The 13,886-nt window shown below is 43.7% G+C and overlaps 1 protein-coding gene across 1 annotated transcript in view; it reads right to left on the minus strand.

The window, feature by feature from the left end:
• Positions 1-2,923: 2,923 nt before the first annotated feature.
• Positions 2,924-13,886, minus strand: part of TMC3 (transmembrane channel like 3) — a 55,518-nt gene continuing 44,555 nt past the window's right edge. The window contains exons 21-22 of the mRNA XM_003587557.5: positions 12,060-12,309; positions 2,924-5,692 (exon numbers count right to left, since the gene is read on the minus strand). Coding sequence (XP_003587605.2) covers positions 4,873-5,692; positions 12,060-12,309 — 1,070 coding nt within the window. The 3' untranslated portion in view covers positions 2,924-4,872. The remainder of the gene's footprint in view (positions 5,693-12,059; positions 12,310-13,886) is intronic.

The raw sequence follows: 13,886 nt of genomic DNA on the forward strand, positions 1-13,886 counted from the left end.
CCCTGGTGGCTCAGACGGTAAAGCGTCTGCCTACAATGTGGGAGACCCGGGTTCAATCCCTGGGTCAGGAAGATCTCCTGGAGAAGGAAATGGCAACCCACTCCAGTATTCCTGCCCTGCCCCAAAAAAGGGGCTCAAAGAAATATGGGCTTCCCTGGTGGCTCAGATGGTAAAGCGTCTGCCTACAGTGAACCCAGGGTTCAATCCCTGGGTCGGGAAGATCTCCTGGAGAAGGAAATGGCAACTCACTCTAGTACTCTTCCCTGGAAAATCCCATGGACAGAGGAGCCTGGGGTCGCAAAGAGTTGGACACGACTGAGTGACTTCACTTTCACTTCACCACAGATTAGGGAAGTTAGTCTTTTAGAGGTGTGTAGAAAACTTTTCTTTGAATTTCATGACATTCATGAATCCAGAAATGTAAGAAGTAACCAAGATGGACTTCCTTGGTGGCCCAATGGTTAATATTCTGTGCTCCCAAATCATGGTGCATGGGTTTGACCCATTGTTAGGGAACTAAGATCCCGCATGCCTCACAATGCTGCAGGAAAAAAAAGGTGGGGCAGGGGAGTGACCAAGAGAATCATCCTGAAGTCGCTAACATTTTTACAGCAAAGTGATTCAGATTCTTTTCCATTATAGGTTATTACAAGATATTGATTGTAGTTCCTGTGCTATACAGTAGGGCCTTGTTTATCTATTTTATATATAGTAATGTGTGTGTGCTTAATCTCTCAGTGGTGTCCGACTCTTTGCGACCCCATGGACTGTAACCCACCGGGCTCCTCTGTCCGTGGGATTCTCCAGGCAATACTGTAGTGGGTTGCCATGCCTTCCTCCAGGGGATCTTCCTGACCCAGGGATGGCACTCCCATCTGTTTGCATTTCCTGCATTGCAGGTGGATTCTTTACCCACTAAGCCAGCTGGGAAGCTCCAAAATGCTGCTGCTGCTGCTTACACTGTTACATATAAAATAGATAATCAAAAAGGATTTACTGAAACAGGAACTGTACTCAGTATCTTGTAGTATAGCACAAAAACTATACTTAGTATCTTGTAGTAACCTCTAATGGAAAAGAATCTAAAAGAGAATATATATTTATATATGTAATTACTATTATATAATATATATTTGTGTATATATGTATATATTTGTGTATGTAACTGAATCACTTTGCTGTATGCCTGAAACTAATACATTGTAAATAAACTATATTTCAATAAAAATCTTTTTAAAAACAATTTTTAAAAAGTACCAGTATCCAATTCTAACTCAATTCTAACACGGGCACATGTGCAGTAGACACTGTATAAAATAGTGTAAGATTATTTTTAGCTACAAAGAAGTGGGAATGATTTCAATGTCCATCAGTAAGAAATGGATAAATACTGTGTAGTTTATTCATGATGAAACACTACATAGCAGTTATAGTTAGTGAGCTTGATCTGTTTATTTCAACGGACATTAAAAAGGTAAGTATGTACAATACATGCAGTATTATAGTACTTACTTAAGACATACTTACATATTGTTTGTGGATGTTTATACATATATATTTACATGCATACAACATATATAACTGTAAACAAGTGGTGGATGGACACACGCTGAACTCTTAGTAGCATGAGGGGAATGCAACCAAGTGTGGGGATTAGAGTGAATTTTGGTATCTGTAATATTTTAATAACAAAATGACTAGATGGAAATAAAATACATAATAGAAGTATGAGTGCTTGTCACAGTGGTCTCTGTACTATTCTGCATCTTTTAAATTGCTGTAAATTAAAGTCATACCTGATACTAAGTGCTGGAGTGCATGTGAGCTGTGTTGCTCACTGAAAGCTGATGAACACATCTGCAACCCTGGATAAATATTGGCTAAACGCGTGTTTTCTTAGGAATGCTGCAAGGCTTGCCGGATGGAATGCTCCCCTACCTGCACAGAGACACAGGTACTGCTGCCTGGGGCAGAGCTAGGCTTTTTCAATGTCCCAGGGAACTCTAGGCTACAGCCCCAAGACCAAGCATGTGAACTAGAATACCTGCATGGATGAATTCCTGCAGGCACCTGTATCACAAAGGGATGTTCCCATGGCAGGGTAAGCTTTTCATCTGGAACACGCCACAGCCTCCTGGGTCTGTCATGGTCGGGAGGGCATTTTGTTGTTGTTGTTGAGTCATTCAGTAGTGTCTGCCTCTTTGCAACCCCATGGACTGCTGCACATCAGGCTTCCACGTCCTTCACCATCTCCCGGAGCTTGCTCAAACTCATGTTCATTGAGTTGGTGATGCCATCCAACCATCTTATCCTCTGTCCTCCCCTTCTCTTCCTGCCCTCAGTCTTTTCCACCATCAGGGTCTTTTCCAACGAGTCAGCTTTTCGCATCAGGTAGCCAAAGTATTGGAGGGCATGATACGAAGTAATTAAGCACTGTCAAGAAATGTGAAAATACTGCACATTTTTTTCATGGTTTTTTGGGAGGAGTGTTAACCTGGGTCTACTTTTTATTTTTAAAAGTTTTATTTAATTATTTTTGGTTGTGCCCAGTCTTCACTGCTGCACAAGCTTTTCTCTAGTTGTGGCACTCTCTAGTTGCAGTACTCAGGCTTCTCATTGCAGTGGCTTCTCTTCCTGCTGTGGTTCCTGCATTGGCAGGTGGGTCCTTTACCACTGAGTCACCAGGGAAGACCTCTGTCTACTTTTAAAATGGCATTATTTATATTAGATTTTTCTCTGAGGTTAGAATTAGCTGTAGATCTTGGAAGATAATCTTGTTACCATGTAATTTATGATTCATTCATTACTCCAGTCCAGTCATTTATTCATCCATCCATTTACACTTAACAGATGTTTCATGAAATACCTAGGATAGGCAGCCTTCTGAGATGCCCCCAGGATTCCTGCCCCTGTTGTACATTTCCTAAAAATTTATTGAGTATGTTGGCACCTGTGAATCTGATAAGATTTCACACTCATGATGAGGTTCTATTATATGGTAAAGGTGAATTTATTTAGATATAATTAAGGTCTCTGACTAATTAACTTTGAGTGAATCAAAAGGACATTATCCTGAATGGGCCTGACCTAATCAGGTGGGTCCTTTAAAAGATAGTCCATGTCTTGCCAAGAGAGAGATTCAAACGTGGGAAGGCCTTCTCTTGCCGGCCTTGAAGATACAAACAGCCACACTATGGAGAGGATCATGTGGTAAGGAAATGCAGGCCGCCTCTGGGAGCAGAACACCTCAGTCCTACAACCCCAGGGAAGTGAATGCTGCCAACGGCCACACAACATTGGAAGGTGACCCCCTAGCCCCAGATGAGATGCAGGCTCTTGGATGATACCTTGCTTGAGACCCTAGCTGAGCATCCAGGTAAACCATGGAAACTGAGATGATAAATGAGTGCTGTTTTAAGTTACTAAGTTTGTTATGTAATGAGAAGGGGAAAACAAGTACAAAATCTGTTATATATCAGTTACTAGGGCTGCAGAAACGAATAAACACCATCCCTCTCCCAGAGGAACTCAACAGTCTGATGGAGGAGACAGAAAACTTAAAAGATAAATTTAAAGTGAAAGAGTTATCATGGAAATAGGAGAGGAGTGCAAATGAGTATAGCTCTGTTCTTTCCTTGGGGCTCATTGGCTGGATGCCATCAACCTGGAATTTTCTGTGTCTGTGCATTCCTCCTCCACCTACTACATGGAGAAAGCCTGTTGGCAGTTAAGAGAAAACAAGGTCAACAAACAGAAGTAGAGTTGAGAAGACGAAATCCAGAAGATGTTTGATAGCCAGGTCCACCTGAGCCTGAAGCTAGCTTGATTCTCATCCCTCCCAGTTAAAGGAACCAATAAACCTTGGGGAGATTTTGTTACCTCCAACCCAAGTGTCCTGACTAATTCATACAGATATATGTGTGTGCTTAGTTGCTCAGTTATGTCTGACTTTTTGTGACCCCATGGACTGTAGCCCACCAGGCTCCTTTGTCCATGGGATTTTTCGGGCAAGAATACTGGAGAGGGTTGCCATTTCCTCCTCCAGGGGATCTTGCCGGACCCAGGGATCCAACCTGTGTCTCCTTGTCTCCAGCATTGCAGGCCAATTCTTTACCCGCTAAGCCATGGGGGAAGCCCTAATACAGATACATATTTGGGTAAACAGTATGGTACGTTCTTCAGTTCAGTTCAGTTCAGTCGCTCAGTCATGTCCGACTCTTTGCGACCCCATGGACTGCAGCACGCCAGGCCTCCCTGTCCATCACCAACTCCCGCAGTTGACTCAAACTCATGTCCATTGAGTCAGTGATGCCATCCAACCATCTCATCCTCTGTCGTCCCCTTCTCCTCCCGCCTTCAATCTTTCCCAGCATCAGGGTCTTTTCAAATGAGTCAGCTCTTCACATCAGGTAGCCAAAGTATTAGAGTTTCAGCCTCAACATCTTACATTCTTAATAAATTTTACCCTGGTCACTATCAAACTGATTATTAATATGAAGTAATTAAGCACTGTGAAATCTTTAAGGGCAGCCAACTCATTTTGGGGTGCTTACCAGGAAGAACTGAGTTATGTGTGCTGCAAGAGAACATTATAACACAAACAGGTCACTCCTAGGATTCAGGACAAGAGTAGACATGTCAGGTGAGGGTTTTGCAATTAGACGAGCTGCCTGGCTTGCTTATGATTTGGAGTCACACTGAATGGGTCTCTGGGCCACAACCAGCAGATGACGTGCCTGGATATGCCCCACTGATCACCTCCGCTGGGTGTGTTTGTCTGTCTTCCCAGAAGGGGAGGGACCATGCATTGTCAACCACACCACATTCCACCAGTAGGAGTGATTTCTAGGAACAGGATGCCAGAAGAAAGCCCTAGACGTTTGAACAAATCAGGTCATTCAGACCTGCAGTCAACTCCTGCCTCGATATGGCCTTCCTCCGGCCAAACTGGCCCGCAGACCTCGGGAACTTGGGCTGGCTGTGGGTGACCTGGAAGTACTGGTTGGTGCCACTGTTCTGCTGGTCCCTGCTGGATGCTGCTGACATGAAGTCAGATTCTGTGACAGATGGCTCAAACTTGGCCTTAACCCTGGGCTTCAGAGGGTGCTGGGGGTATTGGAAATTCTGGGAGCGTGCTTTTTTGTGCATGTACAGAGGCCTGTCAAGTTGACCCTCAAAGCCATCATTCCAAGATGTGTAATGTGTTGGTCTCTGGAGCTCAGGAGTCAGGGCCTGACTTTCTGAACTTTCGCCAACATAAAAATGATGCACCCCATGGAGGTCGGTCAAGGAGCGAGGGTGGAAGGCCCGTCTGCTCACCTGTCTCCTTGGAACCTCCTCCTCTTCTTCACTGAGCTGTGGAGAAGCCAGGGGTGCACACGGTCTCATGTTCCTGGGGTACATATCCACAGTGTCCCCAGAGGTGTCTATCTTGAAATGTCTTTCTGGCCAGAAAGTTGAATGTTTCTTTTGCTGAGAGTCACGTTCATTAATGAGATAGTATCTGAGGGCGTGGGACCGAGGACTGTGTGGCACCAAAGCTGAGACCCCTAACCCATGGTTGATTGGCTGAAGATCTTTTCGGAAAAGAGGTTCTGAGTGAACGTCTTCAATGTGCTTTGTAAACATCCCAGGTGTGCAGGATCTGCTCCTATGAAGGTCACTTGTGCTCATACGTGGGCCACATGGATACCTGAAAGACAGAGGCTGTTAGACACCTGTGGCTTTGGTGTTCTCAGAGCCCCAAGCCATACAAGCGTTGCAGGACAGGTGGCCGCTGCCTCTACATTTTCATCAAAACCTGCTCTGAAGTATCAATGAGTGTCCAGTGGGGACCTCCCTGGTGGTCCAGTGATTAAGACTCCACGTTCCCACTGCAGGGGGTGCCGGTTCCCTCACTGGTTGAAGAGCAAAGATCCCACATGCCATGAGACCAAAACACCAAAAGGTAAAACAGAAGCAATATTGTAACAAATCAAACCTGACACATCAGGGCCCCCCCTCCCCAACAGGGGAGAGGAGGAGAGCGCCCAACTCCTGCAAGACATTCAGGAAACTCATCTGCACATGGAGCTGACCACACCGCACACAGGCTGGTTCAGGGGACTTACTATCCTATCCTAAACTTCCCAGTCGTAACCTCAAGGATAGCATTTGGAAATCGTAGTGTCTTTGTCCTCCAATATGAAGACAAACCAGGGTCAGGTCCCTTTGAATGCAGCAGCTCAGTAACAGAAGCTACAAGATAGACTGATGTGAGGCAATAAGCAATAAGAGCAGGCTTCAAGAAAAGGAACCAAGGACCACACTATTAACGAGTGCACAAAAGTCTTAGAACCCCTATTCCAAATGCCACCTTGAATAACATTATAATAAAAAAAACATCTAGGAAAAATTTTTAAGAAATGTGTAGGACCCTGTATTAGTAATAGCCTGTGTAGTGTTAGTCACTCAGCAGTGTCTGACTCTTGCGATCCCATGGACTGTGCTCCACTGTCCAGAGGATTCTCCAGGCAAGAATACTGGAGCTGGTTGAAATGCCCTCTGCCAAGGGATCTTACCAACCCAGGGATCGAACCTGTGTCTCTTGCGTCTCTTATGTCTCCTGCACTGGCAGGTAGGTCTTTATCAATTTTGCCACCTGGGGAGCCCCAGTAGTCTGCAGGGCACCATAAAAGAAAAGCACACACTGGATGCCTTAAACAGCAGAAATTTATTTTTTCACAGCTCTAGCGGCTAGAAGTCCAAAATCAAGGTGTTCTTAGGGTTAGTTTGGTCAGACTTCTTTTACTGGCTTGTTGACAGTCCTCTTCTAACACTGTAGTTCTTGTTTAGTTGCTAAGTCGTATCCTACTCTTTTGCAACCCCATGGACCGGACTGAGCCTGCCAGGCTCCTCTGTCTCCATCCTCACAGAAGGAGACAGAGTTCTGGGTGTCTCTTCCACTTCTTATAAGGATGCTTCCTATTGGATTAAGCCACCCTTCCCCCCCACCCCCGGTTTGGCCCCATTTAACCTCTAACCTCCTTATAGACCCTGTCTCCAAATACAGGTGGTTAGGGCTTCAGTATATAAATTTTGAGGGGATACAGTTTTGTCTATAACATTCTGGCTTTTGGCCCCCCAAATTCATGTCCTTCTCATGTGAAGAATACACTCACCCCATTCAACATCTCCAAAATTCTTTAGGCCTAGGGGCTTCCCCAGTGACTCAGAGGTAAAGAATCCACCTGCAATGCAGGAGACACAGGAGATGCAGGTTGGATCCTTGGGTTGGGAAGCTTCCCTGGAGGAGGAAATGGAAACCCACTAGAGTTTTCCTGCCTGGGAAATCCCAGGGACAGAGGAGCCTGGTGCACTACAGTCCATGGGATCACAAAGAGTCAGACATGACTGAGTGACTAAACCACAACTAAACCAGTGTGTCTAGGAATTGTGGAGTGCATTCTGTGAACATTGCCCCTGATCATCTCTGCCATGTAGCTGTCCAGATTCTTGGACAGTTCCTCCCCATAATGTATGGACAAAGATTGTCACCTTCAGTTACGCTACCACAAGTCAAGGAACTACCAGAAGCCAGGACAGGCTTGGAACAGATCCTTCTCTAGAGCTTTCAGTGGGAACAGGGCCCTGCAAACAACTTAGGCTCAGACTTCCAGTCTACATAACCAAGAGACAATACATTTCTGTTACACTAAAAAAAAAAAGAATGTCACCTGCCATTTCTTTAAACCAAAAATGTAAAGCCATCAGGCACAGCAGCTACCCAAAACAGGGCAGCCTGAGGGAATTTCAGAATGGAGAAAAATAAGATACTGGCCCTAGGTAGCTGAGATTCAAATCAAATGAATGATTTCAATGAGCCCAGACTCTTGCATCTTTCCATAGAATAGGGAGCTCAGCTCGGTGCTCTGTGATGACCTAGAAAAGTGGGATGAGGGTATGGAGGGAGGCTCAAGAGGGAGGGGATATATGAGTACATATGGCTGACTCATGTTGTGCAGCAGAAATAAATACAATATTGAAAAGCAATTATACTCCAATAAAAATTTTTTTTTAAAGCACTGAAATCATTAAGTTGAGTTGTCTGTATTTTGCAACTAGCAGTTATCCTTTGATGTTCCACCGCATGGTTGCTGCTGCTGCTGCTGCTAAGTCGCTTCAGTCGTGTCTGACTCTGTGTGACCCCATAGACGGCAGCCCACCAGGCTTCCCTGTCCCTGGAATTCTCCAGGCAAGAACCCTGGAGTGGGCCACTGCATGGTTATTTTCCAGCAAAACTTCCTATGTATTCTGACTTCTCCCTTACCTCTTTGGAACAGTCCCTCAGAACTATCTGAGATGCATGTCCTAGGCCATAGTCCTCACTGTGTGTGTGTGTGTGTGTGTGTGTTAGTCACTCAGTCATGTCTGACTCTGCGACCCCATGGACTGTAGCCCGCCAGGGCTTGCCACTTGCCACTTGCCCACTCCAGTATTCTTGCCTGGGATTCTCCAGGCAAGAATACTGGAGTGGGTTGCCATTCCCTTCTCCAGGGGATTTTCCTGACCCAGGGCCTCCTGCATTGCAAGTGGATTCTTTACCATCTGAGCTACCAGGGAAGCCCAGTCCTCAGTAAGTCTGCTGAATAAAACATAATTCTCAAACTTTAGGTTGTGCGTTGTTTTTTTTTTTTTTTCAACCGACATCTCTCGAGGACTATTGGAATCCCTCCTCCTTGCCAGAACCCAATATATACACAAAGACAATTCCTGTTAACTTACTGTCTTTAAAACAAGACAATCCCCCTGCCAAATAACCCTCCTATATTTTATCTATATTGTTTTCACTGTGTTACATTCTGATCAAATATAATTCTCCATATAAGTTATGGCCAGTGTGTCCTTTTCGATATCCAGTCTCCATGAAAAGACCGCAGGGTTCTGCTCTTATGTGTAGGTACAATTGAAATAATTGACCCACATAATGCAGAAATGGTCTTGCCAATAACTTAGCCAGCCTAGAACTAAAATATAAAAGATCTTGCCCATAATATAGTCAGTCTGGAGTGAAAACAAACAAACAAAAAAAGATAAAAAATTTAAACAACAAAGACCTACTGTATAGTACAGGGAACAATAGTCAGTATCTTGTGATAACCTATCATGAAAAAGAATCTGCAAAGAATGAGGTGAAAAGAAAGTGAAAGTCACTTGTCTGACTCTTTGTGACCCCACAGACTGTAGCTCACCAGACTCCTCTGTCATGGGATTTTCTAGACAAGAATACTGGACTGGTTAACCATTCTCTTCTCCAGGGCATCTTCCTGACCCAAGTATTGAACCCGAGTCTCCCGAATTGCAGGCAGATTCTCTACCCTCTGAGTCACCAGGGAAGTTATATGTATATATCTATGTTTATATAACTAATCACTTACTAATGTGACTTTGTAAATCAACTATACTTATTATAATAATAATAAAGAGACAATGTTCTAATTCCAAAGAGACTCAAAGGCCTTGGTGGTTCAGCATCGCATTTCTTTCCAGCCTCATCTCCTGCCTCCCTCCCAGGCTCTCTGTGTGTTTGTGTTCAGTTGCTTACTCGTGTCTGACTCTTTGTGACCCCATAGAGTCCTCTCTCAGGTGCACTCTGTCCATGGGATTCTCCAGGCAAGAATACTGGAGTGGGTTGCCATTTCTGTCTCCAGGGGATCTTCCCCACCCAGGGATCGAACCCACGTCTCCTGCATTGCTGGTGGATTCTTTACTCCTGAGCCACCAGGGAAGCCCTTCCAAGGCTCCCTTTTCTATGGTCATTTTCCAAACATGCTTCACTTCCTTATAACATCATACCTTTGTTCATGCTTATTCTCTGCTATGGTACATTCTTTAATTTTTTGTTTTTTCTTTATAACATTCTCTCTATATCCCCAAACCAAAAATATAATAAATGGAGATGGGTTAAATAAATCATAGTGTGTCTGTATAGCGGAATAGTAATGGACCTTTTCAATTACTAGTATAGTAATATACACCTCATCTTTATTGAGGTATAATTGACATATAAAAATTATATATGTTTCAAGTACACAACTTGATTTAATATATGTATATATTGTGAAATAATTACCACACTCAAGCTAATGAACACATTCATCACCTCACACACTAACCACTTTTTTTACACAAATACCGTTGTCTTCTTTTTTTTTTTAATCTACTGCAGTGTCTCCTTTTTTTTTTTAACTTTAGCTCTTACATATACATGTATCCATTCTCCCCCAAACTCCTCTCTCATCCAGGTTTCCATATAACATTGAGCAGATTTCCCTGTGCTATACAGTAGTGTGTCCTTGTTGGTTATCCATTTTAAATATAGCAGTGTGTATAGGCCCTTGTTGGTTATCCATTTTAAATATAGCAGTGTGTACATGTCCATCCCAAAGGTCCTAACTATCCCTTCCCCTCATTCTTTCCCCTCAACCCCCTGGCAACCATAAGTTTGCTCTCTAAGTCTATGAGTCTCTTTCTGGTTTGTAAGTCCATTTGTATCATTTCTTTCTAGATTCCACATATAGAGTATGTCATACGGTATTTCTCCCTCTCTAACTTACTTCGCTCAGTATGTCAATCTCTTGGTCCATCCACGTTGCTGGAAATAGCATTATTTCATTCTTTTCAATGCCATTGTCTCCTTTTAATGGAGGGATTTAATTGACTAAGAACTGCAAACTTTTTTTTTTTAAACTGGTATAGGTCTTAGGCAATACTGTCTATAACCAAGAATGCTCAGGAACATAGTTTGTTTCTTAATAAATAAAAAGAATTGTACATTGTCACCAGGTGTGGTTTATCCCAGAAATACAAGAATTGTTCTTTTTAAGTCAATTTAAAAAGTGGCTTTTCATCAATACTAGTTTATGGGATTTTCCTTGTGGTCCAGTGGTTAAGACTCTGGTTCCCGATGCAGGGGGCATGGGTTTGATCTCTGTTCAGGGAAATAGATCCCACATGCTGCAACTAAGACCTGGTGCACCCGAATAAATAAATAAAAGTTTAAAAAAAAACACAGTTTATTACTCAATACTATGATACATTCTTGGCTTTTCTCCATTAGTGAGCTCTTACTTAGTCTTTAAGGCCAAAGTCCGTTTCTATTAAATATTTATGCATTCTCCATGTAGACTTACCCCGTCCTCTGAAAGTATATGTTTATCACAGAAGTATAGCATTTATCACATTATATAAAAATTACTGGTATCACTCTCCCACTATACTGTCAACTCCTTGAGGCAGAGACTGTGTCTGATCATCTCTGCAGCTACAGTAACCACAGAGACTAGAGTTGATTCTCAATAAAAGCTTGTTGAATTAGACACTAGAGAATTCTTTACAATAAATTTGTTTTGGGAATTCATGAGTTAGAGTGTTGCTACCATTGATAAGCAAACAATTGACACACTAATTAAAATTAATCCCTCTGGGATTTCCCCGGTGGTCCAGTGGTTAAAATTTCACCTTCCAATGCAGGGGGTGCAGGTTCGATCCCTGGTTGGGGAACTAAGATCCCACATACCTCCTGGCCAAAGAACCAAAACATGAAACAGAAGCAATATTGTAACAAATTCAATAAAAGACTTTAAATATGGTTCATATTTTTAAAAAGTCTTAGAAAAATATTGATTTAAAGGATAAAATAAAATTAATCCCAGTCTTCATTAAAGTCCCCAATGGAAAAAAAATTTTTTAAGGCATTTTCTTTTCATAGGCTATAGAAATAAATACCCTAGGCTGGCAGGAAGGTTTGCTTATAGGTTACATGGCAGAAGGCTGAGAAGGAAGAATTCATCCTGCTTGATAAACTTTGTCCTCTCATTTCTTCTCAATAGCAGCTGTCACAGGAAGAAGTGGCCTTGTGACATGCAGCAGAAATGGAATGTAATGGCTCTCACTTCCTTGGAAACTGTTAGGGCCTTTGAAGCGTTAATGGCTTTTCATGCTGCTTTTTATGGCCCTGGGCCATCACTGGAGGGTATCACCAAGGAGGCAGATTTTCTGCCGAGATGCAGATGACTCACCTGGTAGAATAATGCCTAGACCTGGAGAAGCCAGGAAGAGGGGAGCTGGGGCTGCCGGGCCCTGGCTGGGGGCTCGGGGTCGTGGGCTGGGCAACGGTCTCCACCCTACTACTCCTGCTGCTCGATGAGTCAAAATTGACCACAGTGCCGTTGTTCTGGGGTGTCACCGAGTAAGCCGAGGACAACTGGCTGCCGAGATCACTGTCCTTGGGAAACCTCTTGGTGGTTTCATCCTGGGTTTGGATGCGGGCTGCAGGAAGAGGGAGGGCAAGGGGAAGACACACTCAGGTTGGTGTCACTGCCAGTATCCTGACTTCCTGCAGGTGCATCTAGAGTTGTGTGCACTTGCAGATACTCCTAGCCAGATGGGTGACACTTTATCATTCAAATCATTTCTTCACTGAGAGTTGGAGTTGGAAGGAAGTGTTGTTGTTTAGTTGCTCAGTCATGTCTGACTCTTTTCGACCCCATGGACTGTAGCCTGCCAGGCTCCTCTGTTCATGGGATTTCCCAGGCAAGAATACAGGAGTGTGTTGCCATTTCCTTCTCCAGGGGATCTTCCCAACCCAAGGACTGAACCATGTCTCCTGCATTGGCAGGCGGATTCTTTACCACTGAGCCACCTAGGAAGCCAGAAAGGAGTGTCGGAGGAATCAAACGAACTCCAAGCCTTTTTAGCTGCACCATCTAATGGCCCCATTAGCTCTGGGGCTCTGGTCGTTTATCTATGTAATGGATATAGTGGAGCTTGGATGATAATTACGATGTTTTAGAAACAATTCAGAGAACATTGTGAAAAACAAATGTGGTCTTGGGCTGGAAAATGAACATTAGAGGATGATATTGCTATCCCGAGAAAATTTATAGAAATCCTAATTTTTGAAGGCAACTGGAACTAAGCTGAATTACGCTCCATTGGCAAATAATACTTGACAATGACAGTGGAATTTGGCCACCTCATGCTAAGAGCCAACTCATTAGAAAAGATCTTGATGTTGGGAAAGATTGAGGGCAAGAGGAGAAGTAGGTGGCAGAGGATTAGATGGTTACATAGCATCACCGACTCAATGGATATGAATCTAAGCAAGCTCCAGACAATGGTCAAGAACAGGGGAGCCTGGTGGGCTGCAGTCCAGGGGGTTGCAGAGTGGAACACGACTTAGTGACTGAACAACAATGAAACAGTGGAATTTTGTAACATAAGCTACAGTCTTTCCCACAGCAGTTTTTATGTGTAGGCTTGCTCTCTGAGAAAGTGGTTGGAGCAAACACAACCCTGAGGCCTCAAGGCTCTTAGGCATTTTCCTGGAAGGAAACACATCCCTCCCAATTAGTTCTGGATTAAAGCAGATGAAACGGGACTTCCCTGGTGGTCCAGTGGCTAAGACTCTGAGTTCTCAGTGCAGGGGGCCCAGGTTCCATCCCTGGTCAGGGAACTAAGAGATTGCATCCCACAACTAAAAATCCCATGTGCCAAAACTAAGACCTGGGGCAGCCAAATAAAGAAACAAATAAATATCAAAAAACCATCGAATTAAAAAAAAAAAAAAGGAAAAGCAGACATAAGAACCAGCCAATAGAGCCTTTAGGGTCATTTTCTCATTCATTTTCTGCAGGACAACATGAGCCACGCAATTTTGCCATTGTCTGGTGATCCTTCTGGCTCATCCCATGACTTGTCAGTGGCTCCAAGTGGCAGATGTGTTTCCTTTGAGTTGTACCTGTCCACTTTCCCCTCCCTTCAGCCCACAATCCTCCTTATATTTTCATTCTTTCTACAGGGATGTTCTTTCCTTCTCCCTGGATAAGCCTAGATGGGAGCAAGTG

Source organism: Bos taurus, chromosome 21, assembly GCF_002263795.3.
Source record: "Bos taurus isolate L1 Dominette 01449 registration number 42190680 breed Hereford chromosome 21, ARS-UCD2.0, whole genome shotgun sequence".
Classification (NCBI taxonomy): domain Eukaryota; kingdom Metazoa; phylum Chordata; class Mammalia; order Artiodactyla; family Bovidae; genus Bos; species Bos taurus.